Source organism: Emydura macquarii, unplaced genomic scaffold (assembly GCF_026122565.2).
Source record: "Emydura macquarii macquarii isolate MOO-44397 ecotype Brisbane River unplaced genomic scaffold, CSIRO-AGI_Emac_v2 contig_1644, whole genome shotgun sequence".
Lineage (NCBI taxonomy): Eukaryota > Metazoa > Chordata > Testudines > Chelidae > Emydura > Emydura macquarii.
Window position 1 is genome coordinate 3,911,083 of NW_027131781.1, and position 23,094 is coordinate 3,934,176.

General features: G+C 46.2%; 1 protein-coding gene across 1 annotated transcript in view; it reads left to right on the forward strand.

Annotated features, from left to right (window-relative positions):
- ITGA11 (integrin subunit alpha 11) overlaps positions 1-23,094 on the forward strand; it is a 143,887-nt gene that overhangs the window by 106,874 nt on the left and 13,919 nt on the right. Inside the window, exons 21-24 of the mRNA XM_067556056.1 lie at positions 2,886-3,093; positions 10,486-10,584; positions 11,998-12,074; positions 14,510-14,599. Of these exons, the coding sequence (XP_067412157.1) occupies positions 2,886-3,093; positions 10,486-10,584; positions 11,998-12,074; positions 14,510-14,599 (474 nt within the window). The remainder of the gene's footprint in view (positions 1-2,885; positions 3,094-10,485; positions 10,585-11,997; positions 12,075-14,509; positions 14,600-23,094) is intronic.

Consider the following 23,094-nt stretch of genomic DNA (forward strand, 5'->3'; position numbering starts at 1 on the left):
ATTTATAAATATGGTCTACAGCTCCCTCGATGGATAGCAAATGAGTGGGGCTCGGTGCAATGTCTTATGATTTGCTGTTGTGCATCAAGTTTTCAATCCAACTTCCACTGAAATCACTGGGAGTTTTCCCATTGGCTTTGATGGATGTTAGATCAGGCCCTAAAAGAGAAACAAATATAGGGACAATTTTTGCTGAGAAAACCATTGTTAAGTTTTGGTTTGAAGTAAACCTGTTTATCGCTGCAATGATGTAGTGACAGTTTCACCATTACGTGAAACACATTGCTCCTCTCTGCTACATTTTTCCTTTCCTTTTTTTTTTTTTAATATAAAAAAACCGACACATCCATCAAGAAATCTGCAAAGTCTGCTGCAGTCCAAATTCTGCTCTGGTGTAACTCCATTTTTATCGGTGCACTTATGCCAGGGCAGAAATTTCAGACAACAAAACTGAAGCTATAGATCATCTTGACTGTCTGGTATTGATACTGAATCTTTTTTGTCTTACTTTCCAGCATGCAACATTTTATTTAGGTGACAACAACCATGCCCAGGGGTGAACCATACACCCCTGTATTCACACCTACATGCTATTGTAACAATCTTTGTACAAAGTATGCCTTGTGTGGTATCATTTGAAAACACATAACTTGCTAATCAGTAATATCATGGTAAAATGTGTAAAACAGCAGTATGTGAGAAAGTATAAACTTCCCTGCATGTGACGTGAAAAGTGCATGTTCAAAACTCACATAGCATCAAACTGGTCAAACAGGCCTGCCTTGAACAAAGGAGTGTGTGCATGCCTTGATTTGCATTTAAGCAGGAAACAAAGTCATCAAGCAGGAAGTGGGAAGGGAGGAATCAAAAGGAAACCTGCATGTGAGCATACACAGGTGAAAAAAACCCAGCAGGGAACATCCTTCCACACAGACTCTTTGTCTCCTGGTTCCCAGCTGGAAATGTTTCTCAACAGGGGGATGGAAACTATAAAAAGGAGGGGCAAACACATCAGGACAACTCTTTCTCTCTCGCTCTGTCCACCTCACTCTTTGTACCTGAGAAGACAAAAGAAACAGCCAATGGCCTCTGGGGGAAGGTTGCTGACCTGAAGAGCTTGGTCAGTAATGCTGTTGGAAGCATGTGGTGAGAAACTTTGCTTTAAATCTAATATAGTTTATTAAGTTAGGCACTAGAAAGCTTCTCATCTTTATTTCTCTTGTAACCATTTCTGACTCTTATGCTCCACTGCTTGTACTCACTTATAATTGCTCTCTTTATAGTCAATAAACTTGGTTTATTGTTTTCTCCTGTGTGTTTAAGTTAAAGTGTCTGGGTAGCTCTATTTAAGGCGATGAGGTGGGGTATATTATTCCCTTAAAAAAATAACAGACTGAATATATTTGGACTGTCTAGGAGAGGGCTGGGCAGCATAAGACGTACATTTGGGGGGGCAGGATGAGAATCCAGGACTGGGAGTGTGTTGGGGGAACCCAGGCTGGTAAAAGCCAGAGTGTAACCCACATGTGGCTGGCAGGCTGCAATCACACACAGGCACCCAGGATGTGGTTTGCATGCTGGAAGGTGGCTTATAAGCGCCCCAAATGGGAGCTACTGCAGCAAGGCATCGTAAGGCTCCCAAGGCTGTAGGGCAGGAGTGACAGCCCCTCACTGGTCTGGATTGCACCCCAGTTTGTCACAGCAGGGCAGTTAGTCAGTGTTATTCAACAGCCACAGCAAAAGAGAGTTCACATCTACTCAATATTAGAACCATGTGATGCCTTTCCTTCCAGAGCAGCCTGTGGCGTGACAGGCACACTGGGCAAAGATTTACTTGCACTAGCATTGCCAGCCACAAATGAGTATTTCTTTTTCTTCTTACCTGGGTGATAAGGAGAGAGACTGAATTTATGGCAGCACTTTAGGCAGTTGGGAAGGATTTATGAAATGGAAAGGCACTGTCCAGTTCACAGGGAGACTAATAAACAGAGCTGGAATGCATTATTTGCTGGTATTCAGCTCAGCTCTGGCAGGATAAAAACACACAAAGCTTAGAGGAAAGAAAAGCATCTCAGTCGTGTTTCTGTTTCATTAGCGTGCAAGTGTGTTTCCTGTACCGTATTTCCTCCCATCAATGGTCCTGAACAGAAGACATCTTGTGAGTCCAAGGAGGTCTGGAGAAGACCCCTTTAAGCCGCCCATTGCTATCCTTTGCTCTGCCACAAGGCACATTGTAGTAGGAACAAGCAAGCTACTTCCCCTCTAGTGGCAGGGAATATTCCCTGTCCCCACTGTCCTGGACTATCTGATTTTGAACTCATCAGAAATACGTACGAAAGCCCCTATTTTGATTGCACAGACATGCATTTGTGTACCCAGGCTGGTCGCTGGGTACCAGTGTTCATGGCCAAATACAAACATGCTTACAGTTCTGCCGATGCTAACGTTTGCACACATTTTTAGGGGCAGGTTTAAAGGCCTCTGAAAATTTAGCCCACATTATTTGTGTGTTATGGATTACACGCATACAGCTCTTGTATAGGGAGTCTCACATCCATTCAAATAGCTGTAGGCCAATACAGCATTTCCAGTGTGCTTATATACAAACTGGTCAATACATTTATTTAACCAGATTAAACGCACTAAAGATAAATCTTCATTTAACTAATTGCAACAGCTCAAAGCTCAACTTACTGTGTGTCGATGCATACTAATCATTAAGCTGCATCCTATGTCAGCGGATAAACTCCTGGGTGTATAAAGAGCCCCAGATTATATAAGATCATATGTGCTATACACTCAAATGTATCCTCCAAAGCTTTTATAGATGTCTTCTAAAACAATGCCAACCTGGCCACTGCTTTAATGCTCTGCTTTTCTTGTAGGGAGTATTGCAGAAGAGTACTGAGAAAGTCACAGTCGGATTGCGCCGCCTACACTCTAGCTTTTGATACATCCATTTTTATCATAGAGAGCACGAGGAGGAGGGTGGCTGTGGAAACCACACTGGAGAACAAAGGCGAAAATGCATATAGCACTGTCCTAAATATTTCCTTCTCGAGAAATCTACAGTTTGCTAGTTTGATCCAGAAGGTAAGAAAACCTTTAGATTTTCTCCATGACTTTGCACTTGTGTTAGGAGCGATTCATTGCCAATAAAAAAAAAAAAGAGGGGGGGAGGAGAGAGCCATCAATAGGCTTGATTCTGCACCAGTGAAGCTAATGAGGGTTTTGCCGTTGACTTCAATGGAAATTAAATTGGGCCAAAAAAAGAGTAGTCATTAGATAGTAAGGGGGGAGGTATTGGCAAATAGCGCGTTTTATTTTCGGAAGTGATTCAACACTACTGCTATTGTGTTGCATTTCCATAGCCCCTTCCATACTCACTGGACAAAGATTAATGTAGCCTAACAACCCCTCTGCTGCAGTGAGGTGGGTATGTAGGAATTGCCAGACTGGATCGGACTCAAACTCCATCTAGCCTAGTAGCCTGTCCCTGTCAGTGGCCAACACCAGATACTTCAGTGGAAGATGCAAAAAATGCCAAAATGGACAATTTATGGGGAAAGATTCCCCGTATTATGCCCTCTAATGAATGTTCCCTTGCATCTGTCGGCACTAAATTTCACCTGCCATTATACTGCCCTTTTGCCTAGTTTTGCTGTATCCCTTTGGCATTTTTTGGAGCCTACTCTAGTCTTGACTAACCAGAAAGATTCCACATCATCGGCAGACATTGCCATCTTGATGTTCACCCACTTTACCAGATCATTAATGAGTACATTACATTGGTCCTTGTGAGGAACCTTGGGCCACCCCTTTGTTGCCAGGGTGAAAATGTATCATTTCTTCCTATTTACTTTCTCCAAGCTGCTGTCTCATCCATCACAGAATGTTACATCTCACTCATGACGACTTAGTTTAACAACCTCTCGTGATGGACTTTGTCAAAAGCTTTTTGGAAAGTTCAAATAAATCACACTAACTATTTCACCTTTATCCACCTTTTTGACACACTCAAAGAATTTTAGGAGATTAGAGATATGATTTTCCGTTACAGAAGCCATGGTGGTTTGTCTCTGTCATGTCGCATTCATCTAGGCATTTTTATCATTCATATTACTCATTGTTTTAGATAATTTAATTATTGTTTCAACCAATTATCCCCATTGTATAGGCAAGGAAATTAAGCACCAGGAATGAAATTCCAACATACACAGAGGCTCAGGACTTAAATCACACTTCATAACAGGCTTTCCAGGGGCCACACGTGTGCTCTTGGCATGGGATAAATTTTATCTAAAGAGATTGAGGACAAACATGGGCCTCAGGGTGACCTCTACTTAGGCAGCATGACCTAGTGGACAGGGCATGGGAGTGGGAGTCCGGAGACTTGGGTTCTATTCTGGGCTCTGAGGTGCCTTTCTGTGCCTCAGTTTCCCCATCTATAAAACTGGATAAAGATACTGACCTCCTGTTGGGACCATGGTTTCAAATCCAGGCCCAGCAGGTTCTCAGCAAGTTGCCTTGGCTGTCGTGCTCCTCCAATACGTCACACTACCAGAGAACTCCCAGACATGGGTGGGCCAGCTACCAGGGCTCCAAGGTTTTCTTCCTGTTTGGCACATGGTCTTGACCCTGATTGGCTGGTGACCTTATATAAACTTCCTGCTTCCTTTCTGGCCTTGTCTGAGCAAAACAAGCCATCACCTGCTGCTTGCTACATGGACCCGCCTGACCCTGCCTTGATGCCCCACCTGCTCCTGACATGCTGCTCACTCTGCCAGCCAGCCCCCTAGATCTTCCTCTTGGATTAGATTTCCTGGCTATCATTCCCTGAATGCTCCCCACTGATCTGAACTGCCCTTTAACCCGCCAGATCCTTAGGCATTACACCTCTTAATTTAAAGCACTTGGGGAATCTCCTGATGAAAAATGCAAGATAAAATTATTAGTATTTGATTTGTACTTGCAAAACTGAAAACTGTTCTAAAAACTCAGGGCTTAAATTAACTGGCCTAAATTTCTTTGTTGTTTGTGGCAGAACCACGAACAGAATTCAGAGTCCCTGGCTCCCAGTTCTGTGCCTTCATCACATGACCATATTTCCTCTTCATCACTCCCCCAAACTTCCTTTCCTCAGTTTCTAACAAGAGAAGGGTCAGGAGAAACAGAGTGGAGAAGTATTCAAACTATCGCCCAAAACCTCCTGGGATGGTGGGATGCTTCACTGTAAATAAGAAAGATGGAATTAATCATTGCATTACTCATCTGCAACACATTTTTTCCTTTTTAATTTCTTGGAAGTGCGACTCTCTGGAGCTCTAACGCTGTAGTGCTCTACGCTTCCGGATGTTCAATCTTTACACAGCAGGATTGCCAACCGTCCGTAAATTTACAGACAGTCAGTAAAAAAAATGTACAATTTTAACACTGTCTGAAAACCCGTAAATAAATGAAAATGTCCGTTAAGTGGGGTAGAAATAAAACATATTGTATTTTGACATTGATTGTCCTCATTCAGAATCACTTCTTGTATCATAAAACTACACTGACCATGACTTTTTCAATTTCCTGTTTTCTCTTATTGCACACACCCAAAGAATCTGATTGATCAATTAACTGCAGCTAAAACAATTGCGTAATTCTGAATTCCTGTGTACAGAATATCGTGAGTGAGTACACACCTTTGTGACATTATTGTATTGTTTGTGGTATTTTTAGTGATGTCAGTAAAAAGTTTACTGGGTCAGTAAAAAAAAGTCAACTTCAGATCTTCATGTCAGTAGAAACTAAAATGCAAGGTTGGCAACCCATGTCATCTTCAGAGTGGGTGCAAGTTAACCTAGTATTCTTTCATCCTGTTCTCACTATAACTCTGGAGATGTAGTTAGTTAAGTATACATTGCACCAGGGAAAATATTGTCTCTCTTTCCTTATCAAGGCTAATCTTACATGGGGAAAAATAGATGCAGATCTTAGTTCTGTAGAGATCTCAGGATTAGAATCTAACATCAGGAAAGCTGTCGAGGGCCATAAAGGAAATAACCAGATCTCAAGCTCAGCACAGAACCAAATAATTTTTTGAGGGCTGATGAAGCTTGGTTAGATTTTAATGAAAACTTTTCCGTTTTCACTGGGTTATGGCTGAGACCAGCAGCAAAAGGAATGGCCGTATATCTTGTTGATAAGAAATTCCACAATTACATGAGAGAAGATGAAAATGCAATATGGGATATAAACCTCCATGCTCTAAGGCAGCACCAGTTACTGACTGCCTGGGATCAGGGCCAGGGATCAGATTAACTCAGGGGTTTTAGGAGCTGCAGCTAAGGGGGGCCCTGCAAAAATAAATCCCCGCCACTTCCTCCTCCCACTCCTCTGCCACGTGACGTGGGCCCAGCTCCCTGGCCAGGAACCGCTCCCAGCCCCACTCCTCGCCGCATGGAAGCCACTCCCCTCTCCTGGCCCTGCCCCTTCTCCCCATCCCTCTCTCAGGTGACGTCGGCCCGGCGTGAGTGTGAGTGCCGCTCAAAATCATCTCGTGTGTCACAGGTTCCTGACCCCTCTTCGACATGTTTTAAGGCTGACGTGTAACCACAGAACGGCTTTGTGTTCATTAAAAGGCAAATTCAGTATAGCGTTAATAGCCTCGATGCCATAATTGTGACCATTTTGTTTTAAATTAGGAAAAAGACTTGTATACAGGGGCCGCACAAAATCTAATAGCCCCCAGTCCACAGGAGAGTTAATCCGGCCCTGCCTGGGATCAGGAGGATGCTCTTACATGCTCTTCTTCCTACACTATTCCCTGAAGCATCTGGTACCGGCCAAGGACCCTATGTCAGATCCAGCCTGGCAATTCTGTCTCCTAAGAAGTTTGTCAATGCTTTCGGTTTTTAAGCTTCTAAGGGATGTTAAATCCTTCACTGTTAAAAGACAAAACTACTTTTTTATTTGTCAACACCTGAGATCAACTCAAACGCTGATGAACTTCTTCCTGCCTTTGCTCCTGCACTCCTATGACTTAAAAAAAAAAATTTGCTTCCAAGCTGAGCGTGCTGGAAGCCAAGTTTCAGTCAGTGATGAATTTTTACTGCTGAGTTATAACTCCCCCGGAAATATGGGCTTATAATGGAAACAGAGCCATAACTTAGAGTTGGGCCAGGCAATGCCACTATACAGCTGCATTGCAAACACTGCTGACTGGAAGATTGAAGGCGCATATGGTTGGAACCTTCGTATGCCATTTGGGACCTACAGCTCAACGAAACAGCCGGAGTCTGGGAGTGCCTTAAAAAAAGGACCTCTGATTTATACACTGCACATGGCAGCAACCGTATCAGCCACTTTGTCAGCCTCCCAGTGTGTGCGTTGAGTGAGGCAGCATTTCCATGCGCACCGTCAGGCCTCATCACGGTGAATGGAAGAGCTTGGCCTTTTATTGCAGAACCGGAATGTCATGCTGCATCTAGCCACTGCCGCGGCTGCTGAGCTAGTTCCAGACGGAAACTCCCAGGGTCTTACAGTTCTGCTACCCTGAGATCCTGAAGCAGGATGTCCCGCCACCGCAGGCCCCGTGCCTCGCGCTGATTCGTTGTATCTTCATAATACAGGTGGTCTGTGAGCAGTCAGGGTCTGACTCGCCCCTTGGCATAGGTTGGCCCTACCGACTCAGGGCTGTGCACACGTGCAATGGCAGGACGTGGCCTGAGGACTGTCAGGGTGCGTTGTGATGTTGCTCAGCACAGCCTCCTGACAGGAAGATGAGGGAAATGGGGGTTCGGCTCGCTCCTGTCCCCCATCTCCCAACTCCAGGCTTTCGGCAGCTGGCACCGTCGTTTGTCAATAGCCCCATTGAGAACCCCGGCTCCAGAGAGCCCCACGGCCAGCTGTGCGGCTCAGCACAGCCCTGCACTCCTCCCTGGAGACATTTCTGGCCTAGCTGCCGCCCCCCAGTGTGTGGATTCATTCTTACAGAGGAGCAAGCCCGTTTTATTTAAGTGCAGAATACTGGATGCTCTGCTTCTTTTTCTATGCCCCTGTTAGACAGATTTTGCTTACGGGAGAGGACTGTATCTTTTTATCACTGGCTCTCAAACAGATTAGCATGCCCTGCCCTTCCCCCACCTCTCCAATCCCTGGCACCCCTAGGGTATCTGAGCCAAGAGATTCTTCAGCACTTAGCTGACTGTTCGGCATTGTGTCTGAGCTGTGGAGAGCTTTGATCCATCATTCTGGCCTGGAGTGTAGTAAATGTCTAAGTGTTGATGGCATTGTGTGTAAGCCCACCAATGTGCGCCTGGAGGGATTCCTGAGAGAGCACTCCAAATCCTGCTTCTTAGTAAAATATGCTGATCTTGCTGAGACTTCATTCATCCACTAAGTGACTTCATAACCGTTCCGGGTATCAAATGTCTCGCATTTGTTGGTTTAAAAGTTGTGCCAGTGGAAAATTGCAGGACACGTTGTCCACAAATCAGAAAACTGTGAGGATCTACTCTGTATTTTCTGATAGATTGCTCCAAATGACCCAAGGACGAATGTTACGAGAAGTAACAAAGTAAGCGCACTGCAGCAGCATTAATAGAAAACACGGCTGCCAGTTATGACAGCTTTGCTTTCCTAAAGTGCTCCTACCTAAAGTGTTCCTTATAAAGACAAATCGACTAGAATAACACGTAGCTCCTCGAGTTCCCAGCTGAACTCATGCATTGCGCTGGGTACTGTACAAACACACAGCAAGAGCCAGTCTTCGCCCCAGGGAGCTGAGCATCCAAATAGACGATGAGAGAGAGTATTATTAGTGCCGCCTGACAGATAGGCAACGGGAACAGAGGTACAGTGAAATGTTCAAGGTCATGTGGGGACTTTGTGGCAGAACCAGGCACTGGACTCAGAGTTGCTGAGTCCTAATCCAGTGCGTTAGCTAGAACGACATCTTTCGTCCCCATGCTAAGGGCCCCACATACTCCAGCGTCACTGTTACGGGCTGTACTGTTTGGAGCCTTACGGTAGCTCACTTTTTTGACGGTGCATTCCCTGGCTGACTGTTATAATTAAATATAGCAAGTTTATGTTATTGTTGCATTATCTCATTATTCCATTGTCTGATTCATTGTTGTGACATGCAATATCCTGGACAAACCATACTGAACTAAGGTAAACTGTCTTCGGAGATCAGCGCATCAAAAATGCAAATGTTTATGTAGGATTGTGAGATGGTATTTAGCTTCTCTTAAGGGGGAGGCAGGATTTAGGTAAACAATGGAAAGTGTTCTATGCTTCATAGGACGCTTTAAAACAGTGGGCCAAACAAGGCTGACCTTTTAGCTGAGTGAGGTTCCTGGGAAATACTTGGGAAGATGGGCGTGCAAATGACTCACTTCCAGAGCCATCCTTTGGGAGGTGCGCCTTGAAGAGAAACTCATTGTCAAAGACCCAGACTGGATAAAGAAGGGATTCACTCACTCCTGGGAGAGCTGCTTCTGAGCGAAAGCTGTGATGAGCTGGTAAGCAAAGGAAGAACTCCTGGATGGGCTTTGAAGAACTCATCACCAGTCAGAGCTCTGATTGGAGTTAGGGGCTGATCTCTGGGAAGATTTTTTAGCAGGAGTGTAGGTTCTTTTGTTGTTTTTAATATGTTTTCTCTGGAATGGTTTTATCTTAAGAATAAAAGTGCTTGCTTAGAAAGAGCTGTCTGATAGCGCAGAACTGGGCCCACTAAACTGTGCACTGTCTCTGAAGACAGGAGTGAAGCAAGCCTGCTTAGCCAGGCTGTCTTTTGCTGGGGAATTCACAGTATAGTCAGAGAACTGTGCAGCCTGGGAATACCCCCGTTACGTGGGAGACGTATCTTCACCCAAGGTGACAGCCTGGAGCGGGTGCCTTGCTGGACAGCAGAAGGGGAATACAGGTGTAATTGCCCTGAACTGTGACTATTGTTATTATTTATAATTTGTAGTAAGATAGCACCTAGCAGCCTCAGTCATTGACCAGGACCCCCCTGGTGCTAGGTGCTGTACAAACAGAACAAAAAGATGTCCCAAAGAGCCTACATTCTAAGTAAGTTAATTATCACTAACATGTGGTCACCATATAATAAAATAAGCAGAGCTATTTCTTGTTATTTCGCTAGTACAATTGATCACAGCAAATCTATTCTTCTTTGTGATGATTGGGCCAAGAATAATCCATTTTATTTGGTCTTTTCCATTCATCTAAAATCCCAGCATAGGATTTTAAACCAAGAAATATGAAATTGGCTTTTTGAACAGCTCGCTCTCTGAATGTGATAATGGTTTAACACAACTGCATGGGAGGAATTTCTGGCCGTCGACAAAGGTCCTTTCCCTCTTTTTAAGCTTTGATTTGGATGCCTTTCGGTCAGTGTGCACAGCCAGAGGGAGCGCGTTTGCTGCGAGAGACGTGCTGTGGGTCTCTCTGGTGTTTCTGGTAGCGTGAACCTGTTGTATTCCATTTCAGGACGATACAGACGTCAATATTGAATGTATGAATGAAGAAAAGAGCCCCAACAAGAAGGTGTGCAATGTTAGCTACCCGTTCTTCCGAGCCAAAGCAAAGGTAAAGATAGTCCCTATTATTCAAACCACTGCGTCCAAATGAAATATCATGCCCACGGGGCGCTCCAGCGCCTCCTCTGTGGCAGCAGAAGGGCCATGGGCTGTAGAACCCGGGCGGTGCCACTGAGCAGACAGGGGACATGGCAGCATTTGAGAATGGCGTTCAGGAGCTGACGCTGTGCTGAGCTCTGCTTCTTGTGCGGGACAGGCTGAGGTGGGAGAAAGAAGGTATTGTCCTCCCTACGTCACGTAGCAACTCTGCAGCACATTCAGGAATCCAGCCCCGATCTCCAGTCCAATCTGCTTTTATCACAAGTTTCATTTTGACAGCTGAGTATCCCTGGACTTTGAGGTTTTCAAAAGACAAACCTAAATCCCCATTTAAATGTTGCAATTCTCAGAATGAGCTGAAGGAAGATCATAGATATGATTTTGCATCTGCAGCCAAATTTCGCATCTCTGGTGTTTGTGGCACATTTTACTAATATGAATATTTTTTCCCTTCATCTAAACAGGGAATAAACTGCCAATTTTATCGTACAAAATAGAGTTAGCATATATATCAACTCCCTGTAGGTTGTGTTAGAGGGAAAATGGGGTAACAGGCTGAAGGGTTGGAATATAAAGAGGCAGGTCATGATAGAAGCCTTCCCTGACTCAAAACCATATATTAGTCTGAAACTTTTGCTTGTTAGAAGCTTGAAAATGATGGATGTGCTTCATTCACCTCTCTAGAATTTAAACCTTGCAATAAAGCAGTCTTGTGTGCTTGTGGCCATAAAATAAAATGGAGCAGCCTGATTCGACATGACCTAAAGGGGCTAAGAAAGCATCTGCGTGGCATCAGGTAGTTCAGGTCCTGCCAAAACAAAGACAAGCTGGAAATGGAAATTTGGCCCTGGGAGCGGGAGTATAATTTTACTATTATAATCAGCTGTGCACAGGCCCAGACAGTTTGAGGTCATTGCCACGGTTTTTTCAGATCTGATATTAATGACATTTTATTGTTGTTGGAACGTCTTTTTGGCACTTTTGTCCCTGTTGGTGGAAACAATTCCTCAGATGTGAGTTAATTGTACGGCACAGGGAACCTGATAGGCCTTTTAAAAAAAAGGATTTTTTGTTCTTTATTCTAAATAATAATATTAATTTTAAACACATACAAACAAACCACCAACTCAGTAGCTGTTTTCTCAGGAAAGCTATGACTGTTTGAAACCTGCCCGCCTCCTGTAACATTTCATCGATGATCTTTCTCCCACGCACTTTGTGACTGGCTGGAAAGTTGTGCTCTGCCCCGATAGAGTTAATGGGAAAGCATTTTGGCAGAGGGGACGCTCAGGTCTTCCACTGCTGGATACATTTTTATATTTCTGAATTTTTTTTTTTTTCAATCTCTTTTTAATCTCTACAGGTGGCTTTTCGCCTGGATTTCGAATTCAGCAAGTCTGTTTTTCTTCAAAGCATGGAGATCTATCTAACTGCCAACAGGTTAATGATTGCATTATTTTTCTGTTCCCTTTGCACATATTTATCGCCGTTATTTTCTAACTAAATGTGATACTGTCTGCGCAGATCTTGTCTTAGAGCACCTGTCATCTTCTCCCTCCTGTTGCAGCTTAACTGTTGATGGTTTTCACCTCTCACTCCCTCACCCCCATGCAACGGCAGCCTGAGATTTTTAATTGGAGTGAGTCTGGAGGGCACAAATACTCCCTTGCTTTGTTAATAGCTGACAAGAGCCTGCATTTCAATCTTCAATATCTATTAGCATACTTGGGCAAAACTGGCAGCCTCTGCTCTAGAGGCACCCACGGCATAGCACATGGAAATTAAATTACTTTTGGCTGTGAGAAAATATGTAGCACTGTACTTGTAAGTCATGGCGCACGCTCTCTCTGTCTCTCTCTGTCTCTGTGATGTGCTTCGGCTGCCAGCAATCTTCCAGGGTCTGTGGGTGAATAGAAAGTGACATGGCCAATGATTCTCGTTCAGCTCCTTTCACAAAAACAAACACTCCCAGGAAAAATACCTTATGCTTGCAAAGTTCTGCTCACCCACTCGCCCGGCACTTCTTCCCGCACCTGTTCATCTACACACACCCCATCCGTGGGCCCACAAAGTCACGGGACCTCCTCGCCAACCTCCTCCTAGCCCTGACCAAAATGGCCATCTACAAGCCCAGGGAGAGGAGGTTGGCTGGGAGGGTGCTCTGCAACTGTGGGGCCTACTTCCTTTCCTCCGTCTGTTCATGCATCCGGGCAGAGTTCCTCTGGGCAGCGTCCACTGGCTCCCTTGACACCTTCCGGGACCAGTGGGCACTGTCCGGGGTTCTCTGCTCGGTGTCCCCTTCCACTTCCCTCCGTTTAAACCTGTGACCCCCGCGCCTGCTCCTTTTTTCATTAGTTGTCTCATGCACTTAGTTGTTTCCTGGGTCCAATGACTCCTCCCCTTCAGGGGGAGGGGCCTTTAGCAGTGGGAGGGCTCACGCAGAAATCTGACAATGAAGCAGAGAGAGAGAGAGAGAACACCATTTTCCTTATTCTAATAAAGTTTCTTGTTCAGTGTTAGAAGAAAGCAACTGTTCCTGGGATTCTTCACCATTTTCACAAAAGAGTGATGGGGAGGTTTTTCTTTTGGATATAGAGCACTGTTTGTTAGAATTTGAACGCTCATTCCTTAAGATGTTTGAGTACCACTTTCACAGCACAACTGATATAATTATGCATGTGCCTGTGATCTCCTGACTGACTTCTATTGTTGTCCTGTGTAAGTGTTAGATTTATGTTAAACAGGTGAGAGGTGAGTATTTCACAAGAGGCTTCTGAGATATCTAATCAAACAAAATCCACATTAGGTGCAGGTAGTTGAGAGTCACCCCTTGCACACAAATCCACAGATGAATCCCAGCAACATGCAGGATCAGAGTGATCCAGGGCACCTTCCGAAAACCACCTGCGTCGAGAAGAATAGCAGATCAGATTTCTCCACATCAGTCAGAAAGATTTCCTTGAGAAGCATCTCACAATGAAACATGCAGAGACGGTGGTGGCTGTAGCTGTTTGCTGCTGCAGAGTGATTCCGGCAGCGCATGTTTGCTCCTATGCTTGTTAGAGCAGCGATACTCAGACTGATGCTCGTGAGCTGCAAGTGGCTCTTAATGCGTCTCCTGCAGCTCTTTGCGGCACATGGTATTAAAACACGGTGTGATTTAACTATTAACCAATTTAAGTTATTAACTAGTCAGGGTGCTTTTACTATGTTATTAACCAACTATAGTTGATAAAATAATAATACTTGGTCAGTCATTTTGCTGTGAGAATTATATATAATATATATATTTTTTATATATCATTTTATGTGTAATTTATATATATATAAATAGTAAAAAGAACAATGAATTCACACTACTGTGGTTCTTTTGATCACTAATTTGGCTCCTAAATCCCTGAGGTCTGAGTATCACTGCTCTAGAGTTTGAGGGGGTGATTAACCTTTGCAGAGTTTGTGAAATCATGCTGTGTCAGCAATAACTGCCTTTTTATAAGTGCCTGCTCCGCCAGCCCCTGCCTGGTGTTAGCGCCGAGGGGAAGTGGCTCTGTGCCCTGCCGAAATAGGCAGGAGTCATTGCAGAGTGGTGTAACACTCAGGCGCCATCCCCCTGCTGTCCTAGAAATTCATTTCACAAAATCAAAGCTGCTCCCTATGGTTTTTTACCAGCTCTGACAGTTCATAATTGAAGGGGACGGGCCCTAAGAAGGCCTGGTCAGCAGCGAGGGGTCAGCGTCCTAGTTCTCCATCAAGACTCAATAGTTACATTTGGGCTCTGTGCTGTGGAGTCAGTAAATTAATCCTCAGACCAGGGTGGGCTCTTTCCCCCGCTGTGCGGAGTGGCCTAATGCTGTTTTGCTTGGCTTGGCTTCCAGTGACAGCGAAGAAGACGACAGTACCAAAGAGGATAACTCTGCTCTCCTGAATTTTCACCTGAAATATGAAGCCGACCTCCTTTTCACCAGGTTCGTGGTCATTGTGGCTGGGGGGGAAGAGGGGGTGGCAGTTGAGGAAGTGGTTGCTGAGTAAAACTGGTCCAAACCCTACAGGCTTTGCTCAGCCGTGGTAGCTACTGCTCCCTGGGCTCCATGTTTTCCTGCAGCTGAAGAGGACACTCAGCTCATGGTTTCCCTGGAATTATCCCATAGAGACTGAAGCTTTAACCCCCCACAGAAAGGGCCAGGGGCTCAGCTCCCTCAACTGGAGCCAAGGGTCTCCATGTGAAGGCTTCTTGCCTCTGCATTTCTGTCCGATTTCCCCAGCGACCCTGCCCCGCCAAGTGCTGCCGGCTGCCCCGAGAGCCCTGGGGGCTGGGTGTGGGGAGTTCCGCAGCGTGGAGGGGCGTCCTGCACAAGTTGGGGAGAGAGAATGTGGCGGGGGACAGCCAGCCTAGGGTGACCCCTATTGTTAGATGGAAATGAGGGGAAGCCACATGAAAAACAAAGGACGCGGCACCGTTTCCCGTGGCATATCATGTATTTTTCTCTGACGTGTACATTTCTACTGCCCGCAAGTCTGCAATGCAGTTATCCTGAGCGTCAATGCAACGTTTAAAGTAGCACTTGTAATCAGTTTTAATACATTTCAATGCATCTGAAAATAAGGGACGGGTGGTCACCCTACAGGACAAACCAATGAAATAAGCCTACAGGATTGTCCCTTAAAATAAGGAATGAGTGATCAACTTAAGTCAACCCCGTGGCCACCAATAATCCTGTCCCTAGCCTGTGGAGCTGGAAGACTGCAGCTGCCACTGATCAGTCTAGGAACAGAGGGGATCATGCCACAGAGGTGTGATGGATCCCCCGGGGTTCAGGCCCCACTCTGCTCCGGGAATGCATTTTTGCCCTGAGTTAGAGCAGTGGGGTTTGTCCCTGCCCTCGGAAAGGAGAGAGAAGAACACAGGTTGGTTTCTAGGAACGACTCCTGGGGTAATCCTGGCCAAGCTCTCTTGCCAGAGGACCCAGCTCTGCAAGTGGAGGTTATAATAACGTGGACGTAGCAGAAGGGCTGACAGCTCCAAACGCTGAGAGAATGAAGATTGCAGCAAGTTACGTCAGACGGTTCGGCTGGTCGCCGCTTTGAGCACCGGCCGCTGTGCGCACCACTGACCTCTCCAGCTAGTCCCAACGTGCAGCTGTGTGTGCAGCCGCAGCCAGCCGCACATGCGGAGTGGGATGTGCAGTAACAGAGGCTGCAGACGCGGCACATGGCATCCAATCCACCAGCGTCCCAGCTCTGTGAATTGAGAGAGAGAAGGGATGCGCGGCACACGTGGACCGGCAGCATCAAACGGAAATGTTCTGGCTCGACTGGATTGTAACAGATACCCCTTAAAAAACAAACCACCCCTTCCAAGTAATGCTGCTGGCCAATCCTGTATCCCATTGCTAGAGAGAAGAGATGCGAATGGAATTTCAGCATGTCACTAGAACTCTCTTTCGCCTGCTGCAAAACTTCCTTGTAAGCGTCCAGGTTGGGGCTGATGAGACATGTCCTTTGCCAGTTCTCTTGTGCACACCGTGAGGTTTGGACTGTGAAGAGACATTACTGCAGCCTGGGGGATGGAACAGCGTGAGACATATGGACCTGATGATTTACAGTCATGCCAATCAGCCTGGGTGGGAACAACGTCCCTTTTAGGCCATTTGTGCTGCCGCTTCAGGGCCCTGAGGGAATTAAGACGATGGTTGGCTGCGTTTGTAAAGTCCTATGAAGGGGCAAGTCCTCTTAAAACAGCGTGCATGGAGCGGAGGGCTGGGAGTCCGAATCCTGGCCACTGAATTAACTGCGTGGCCCTGGGCGAGCCTGTGGGTTGAATAACAATGGTGCAAATGCAACTCTGCTTGGCAGCTACAGTTCAGGGCCACAGGCTTTGGGTTTGCCTCTTACAAAGAGAGAGGGCATGGTAGTGTTACTCCTGGTGGGTGCGTTTTTGCTGCCATTACTTTGTGGATACAACTCCAGTATTGCACAGTTTCTGTCTGAATCAAGATCCATTGCATCAGACTTTCCCTACAGATTCTAGTGCCACCGGTATCTCAGCTGTTCCGCTTGTTTCAAAGGGGAAACCCAGCAATTTCTATATAACCCAGCTTTCCAAGCAGGCCAAAGATTGACAGCGGCAGTTTGCAATGGAGGAATTAATACACTTCGACAGGATTCTTTTTCCCAACAAATAATTTCAGTTAAGGTTTCTGGGGTATTTAGATTCCTACATTCCACCCGTATTTTCACTCCAAAGGTGAAACTCTTTCCACTGATGTCATCCAGTAACATTATCATTTAAAGATTACAGGCCAATTTTCTTCTACCGTGAGGCGGTCTGGAATACATATATAAGTGAGGCCAAAGTGATAACTCAGCGGCATTCCAACACAATTCATTCGTCCATCAAGAGCCCTGCTAAATAGATTTTGTGCAGTATTTCATAGCATACTGACTAGACATATTCCATATGGCATGTGGATTACACATAGGAAGGGAAAGCAACCTATACACAAGTGATTTGTATATTATTTAAAATCTGGATTGTTGGTGTTAATGCTTTTAATTCGTATGTTGTTAAAAAAAAGACTAATTCACACAGTGGCTTAATACAGTTTAAATGGGAGAAGAAAACTAGTGTGCACATTAAAGGTAATGTAACGTGCTTGTTCATTTTTGAACACATGCATTGATTGTATTCCTCATTGGAAATGATGGGTGTGTTGCCCAGGGCCGCTCACAGATTACAGCTATAAACACGCTGCGGGGGACCACGTTTGTGAACTCCTCATGTCACTGCTCAGCTGCCCAGCTTCCGTCCACGAACACTCAGGGCACCTCAGCAGAGGAGAGGCAAAAAGGTGGCTGCCCTGAGTCTGGGCCGGTCTCCCAACATACATCAGAACAGTTTTCAGGGTGTTGTGACTTACACTGGCTGCCCCTGGGCCCCGACGAGCTGTTATGGCAGCCTGGGCCCAGAGAAGGCCTGGAGTGACCCCCAACCCCTGCAGTAAGGACCATGCAGGAGCTGCTGCTCTGGCATGGGGGTGATTTTTCCCTTGGTGAGCCCCACCAGCTACAGGGCAGCTGCGTGCCAGAAGTGCAGTGTAAACAGCCCCGGCAGAGCTCTCCCAAGGTGAACGCCACCTCTTTTTGGCCGGGCTTTTATTAAAGCCTTGGCCACGCTACCAGTTTTTAAAATTCAGTTGCCAGGTTAACTTTCATGTGCCGCGCATTTGGACCCAGGCATCGCCCAACCAGCAGGGATGCCCTAGAGCACTGTTCTCACATGCCCGGTTCGTGAGAGAGCATTCAAATGGTCTTCGGGAGAGAGCATGCGGGGTATGATGGGAAGGACGGTCCAGTGGTTAGGGTGTTAATCTGGGAGTTAGCAGTTCTGGGGTCACCTTCAAGTTCTGCTTAAGCTTCCTGCTGTGATCTCAGACAAGTCATTTAAGGGTCAGCTTTTCTAATATATCTGGGCACCTATTTCCCAGTGAAATCAGTACTGGGTACCAGATAAGTACCTAAGGGCACTTCTACACAGCAATAAAAAACCACAGCAGCATGTCCCAGAGCCCGGCTCAGCTGACTCAGGCGGGGGAGGGAAGGCTTGGGCTGGAGGGCTAAAAATAGCAGTGTAGACATTTGGGCTTGGGCTGGATCCTGGCCTCTGAGACCCTTTCCCACGTGGGGTTTTAAAGCCGGGTTCCAGCCCGAGGGTCTACAGTGCTGTCTGTAGCCCCGCCAGCCTGCATCAGCAGAGCTGGGGTCTGGGACTCGGTGCTGCAGGTCTCTTATTGCAGTGTAGACATCCCCTACAATAAATAGACATGGTAACCCTGTGTTTTGAAAGCAGTTTCACTGACATGACACAAGGGCAATTTGGATGGATTTGCTTTACCACAATAGCCAGAGAAAAGCCAACGCCTTGCAATGGAGAATTTAATCCCCAGAACTGTGGCTACCATAGAAAAGCAATTAGTTTAAGTCATCTCAGTGACAGCTAAACTATTTTCAGAAAGGGCTCCACTTTCCACTGCTGCAGACTAGACTTTAATTTTCAGCTTTTATTTTCATTTGAGAAAAAAAAATCTGAAGGAAACATCAAATCAGAGTCACTTGGCAATAATGCCACTGGGCTGATTAAATAATGGATGCATACAAAAAATCAGCTGTAACAAGCAATGAGGCAATGTGCGTTTCATAATGTTTTAACACACTAATGCAAGTGTTATTAATATTTATTTATTTAATATATTAAATTATTTAAGAGAAAAACTATTTACTAGATGCAATAATGTTCCTAATGTGTGTTACCAACCTCTGATGTGACTTAATGTCTCTATGTCTGGACTCTCAGGCCATGTCTACACTACTGAGTTAAGTTGATTCGAGTTACACCAACGATCAGAAACCGTTGTAATTGCATCGCTTGTGCATGTTCACACAACGCTCCTTGCGTTGGCGGACCACAGCCACAGTTGGTGCTTTTGCATCGAGAGAGAGAGCACAGTGCACTGTGGGTAGCTATCCCACTGTGCAACTCGCCACCTTCTGCTGCTAGGAATTGTGGGAATGGGGAATAGATCGCAGAGCAACATGGGTGTGGGCTCACCGTCCCATGATGCAGTTTTATCTGTCCCATCGTTCCATGGGCTTCCGACTATGTTTCATGCCGTTTTTTCAACAGTCCCTGTAAACAGTGCAGCCTCCATCTCTGCCTGAAAGCATGGACCCAGCACTGCTCTCCGGTCTTGTGATAAGCATTATGAACACAAAGTGGCTGATTGTGCAGTGTTTCATGAGCTGCGAATCTGAATAGGGATCCACGGTGCCTGCCTTGCCGTGTACCATGGACAGAAACCATTCCAGCTTACTTTTGGCATTCATGGAGCAGCTGCACACGGTGCACCGCCGCTGTTGGGATTGGGAAAGAAGCACTGAGTGGTGGGATCGCATCATTATGCAGGTCTAGGATGAGGAGTACTGGCTGCAGAACTTTCAGATGCACAGAGCCATCTTTGCGGAGCTGGCCCCAGCACTGCGGCACAAGGACACTAAAATGAGAGCTGTCCCCCCTCGGTGGAGAAGCGTGTGGCAATTGCTGTGTGGAAGCTGGTGACTCCAGACTGCTACTGATCAGATGGAAATCAGTTTGGAGTGGGGAAGTCCACTGTGGGGGTTGCAGTCATGCAAGTGTGCAGGGCCATGAATCACATCCTGCTACGAAAGACTGTGACTCTGGGCAGTATGCCTGAAATAGTGGATGGCTTCATGGTGATGGGATTCCCTAACTGCGACAGGGCGATAGATGGCACACATATCCCAATTTTGGCCCCAGACCATCTTGCGATGGAGTAAATCAATAAAAAGGGCTACTTCTCTATGGTATTGCAGGCGCTTGTGGATCGTCAGTGTCGTTTCACTGATATCAACGTAAGGTGCTCAGGGAAGATTCATGACGAATGCATCTTCAAGAACACTGGCCTGTACAAAGCAGGGACTTTCTTTCCAGAACAGAAGATTCCAATGCGGGTTGTTGAAATGCCCATAGTGATCCTGGGAGACCCAGCCTTCTGCTTACTCACATGGCTCATGAAGCCTTACACCAGTAACCTTGACAACAGCAAGAAATGCTTCAATAATAGGCTGAGCAGGTACATAATGACTGTTGAATGTATGTTTGGCAGCTTAAAGGCTCACTGACGCTGCCTTTTTGGCAAGTTAGACCTCAATGAGGAAAATATTCCCATGGTCATAGCAGCCTGATATACTCTGCCTAACATTTGTGAAGCTAAGGGGAAAAGTTTCTCCAGGGGTGGAGTGTTGAGGCAGATCAGCTGGTGACTGATTTTGAGAAGCCAGATACCAGGGCTATTAGAGGGGCTCAACAGGGGACTATTTGAATCAGGGAAGATTTGAAGCAGCATTTTGACAATGGGCCCCAGTAATGTGTCTTTCTGTAATGCATTCAGCCAGGCTTTGCTTACTTGCCGCCAGAAATGACCCTTGTAATGATTGCTTCTTGAGCGTGAATTATAGACTGCAAATGTGCTGCTTGCCACTGTGTATGAATTCCAGCACTAACCACCGTGTGTAGGACAAAAATAAAGATTCATTTTCTTTCTATGAGTACATTTTTTATTAAACAGCAATAACCAATACACAGAATTCAATTTCTTAGAAAAGACATGGCACAGGAGCACGCTCTTCATGCAGGCTCGCATAGCTATGGGTAAGTCCAGCTGTCATTGAGGAAACTTTCCAAAGGGGTGGAGTGCAAGGAGTACCGCGACAGGCTGGGAACATGCAAGGAATGTGTGTGGGGAGTTTGGGGAGGGCATGGTATGCAGTTCTTTATGGGCTGCGGTGGAAGGTAAGAACACGTGCTTTGACTGCAGTGAATTCAGGGACTTCAGCATCTCTGTTTGGTACTCCATCAGTTTTATCATCCGCCCCTGGCCCTGCTTCATCGTCTGGCTATCTATTTTTAATTTTTCACTAATTGTCTCCCCCCATGGCCTGTGATCATGTCTTTTGGTGTCAGATTATTGGAGCACCTCCCTAAACATATCCTCCTTACTCCTCCTGGTTCATCTTCTTATCTGACGTTGATGCTCTGCCAGTGTTTGGGGGGTTCCCTCAAGGGCACATCTGCAGAAACACAAGAAACCGAGGCAGTATTGTGAGTGTACTCACAGCATTGTATCATAATAGTTAAACACACCTCTTTCTCACTTTCCCTTGGCAAGCACATGGCTCGATGAGCGCCCTAAACATGGTGAGTTCAGCCAGGGGAGGGCTAAGATGTGACAAAGGGTCAGGGTGATTCCCAAAGGGGATCGTTCCAAGCGCCTCGAGACACTATTGCAAATTCTGGCACCATTTTCCACAGTCGGGGGTGACTAAAGCTGAAATCTCACTCCTGAGAGTAACCCAGAGTGTAAGGTGCATCTCCTGCATGCATGTGGTTTCAGACCAGGTCTCTACGCTGCTCACCTGTGTACCACTTTGGTTCCTGCAGAAGTAATTGCCGATTGGCATGGCAAAGTTTCTACAGTGGGTAAAGAAACATAGCCTCTCTGCCAAGGAACCTTCAGCAGAGGATTGGCATATAACAAAACAAAGGACACCTCTGCCTCATGTAACTGAGCAGCATCAAACAAAATGAGCATTTACTGGAACTCCCTTCTCCTGACTCATGCACACTGGAGCCAGGGTGCTGGGACTGGTTTGAACCCTCCGGAGTCAAGAAGTGGTCCTGGCTCACTGTGCTACTGGACAACTCTGTTGCATCTCCAACCTCATCCTCCAACTCCCCTTCCTCATCCACCACTTTGTCTTCGGGGTTGACTCCACTGTCTCCAGCCCCCCCCCAGAAGTATCCACGGGACTCTTGGAGATGGAGGCAGAGTTGCCACCAAGGATGGCATCCAGGTCCTTATAGAAGCAGCAGGCCTTAAGCACAGCACCTGAGCGACGGTTTGCCTCCCATGCCTTCTCGTATACTTGCCTCAGCTCCTTGATCTTTGCACAGCGCTGATGCATGTCCCGTTCATGGCCCTTCTCCAGTATGCCACGGGCAATCTGCCCAGAGGTATCAAAGTTCCTGCAGCTGGAGTGGAGCTGGGACGGCTCAGCTTCTTCTCCCCATATACTCAGCAGATCCACGCGGGAGCACATTTGCTGTGTGGAGCTGCCATGGTCAGCTGGGAAGATGCAATGTGAGTTCTCCATGCCGAGCAAACAGGAAGTGGAATTTCACAAATTCCCTTTAAAGGGGGAGGGGTGGATGCCTGCGTAGCTGGGTACAGGGCAGCGGAGTTGGAACTGCTGACCAACGCAGTCAGGATGGGCATTGTGGGACACCTCCTGGAAGCCATTTACAGTGACGTAAGCAAGCGCGGTGTCTACACGGACACTGCATCGCTCTAACTTTGTCAGGAAAGCCCTATGCCACTCATCAAGGTGCTTTTATTTTGTCGGTGGAGCAGGAAAGTTAAATCAGTGGGAGGACCACTGTAGTGTGTACACCTGCACTGGTGTTTTTTTTGGACAAAAGCTGACCATTGTCGACAAAACGGTGTCGTGTAGACAAAGCCTTAGTCAGAGCATTTAAAATAATCTCGCCCTCCTCCCTCCCACCAAAAATAAATAAATAAATAGCGGATAGGAATGTGTGGAAGATTTTATGCATCATGTGAAAAAAATGTTGCGCCTGGGTCTAAATGCGTAGTTCAAGGAGAAAAGCGAGCTAAAGTTCAGATGACAAGTTATTTACACGATTATAAAATGCAGCATCTATAAGCACATTCCATGGCAGCCCCCTCTCCAAGCTGTAATTTCTACCAGATTTTGGAATTTTTCTGTGAGTTCTTATCCTCCAGCCAGTGGGGCCTGGAAAACAATGTCACTGTGTTATTTATGATTTTTGGGAGCGTTTCTCTTCGCTTCAACAAAGGCGCGACTG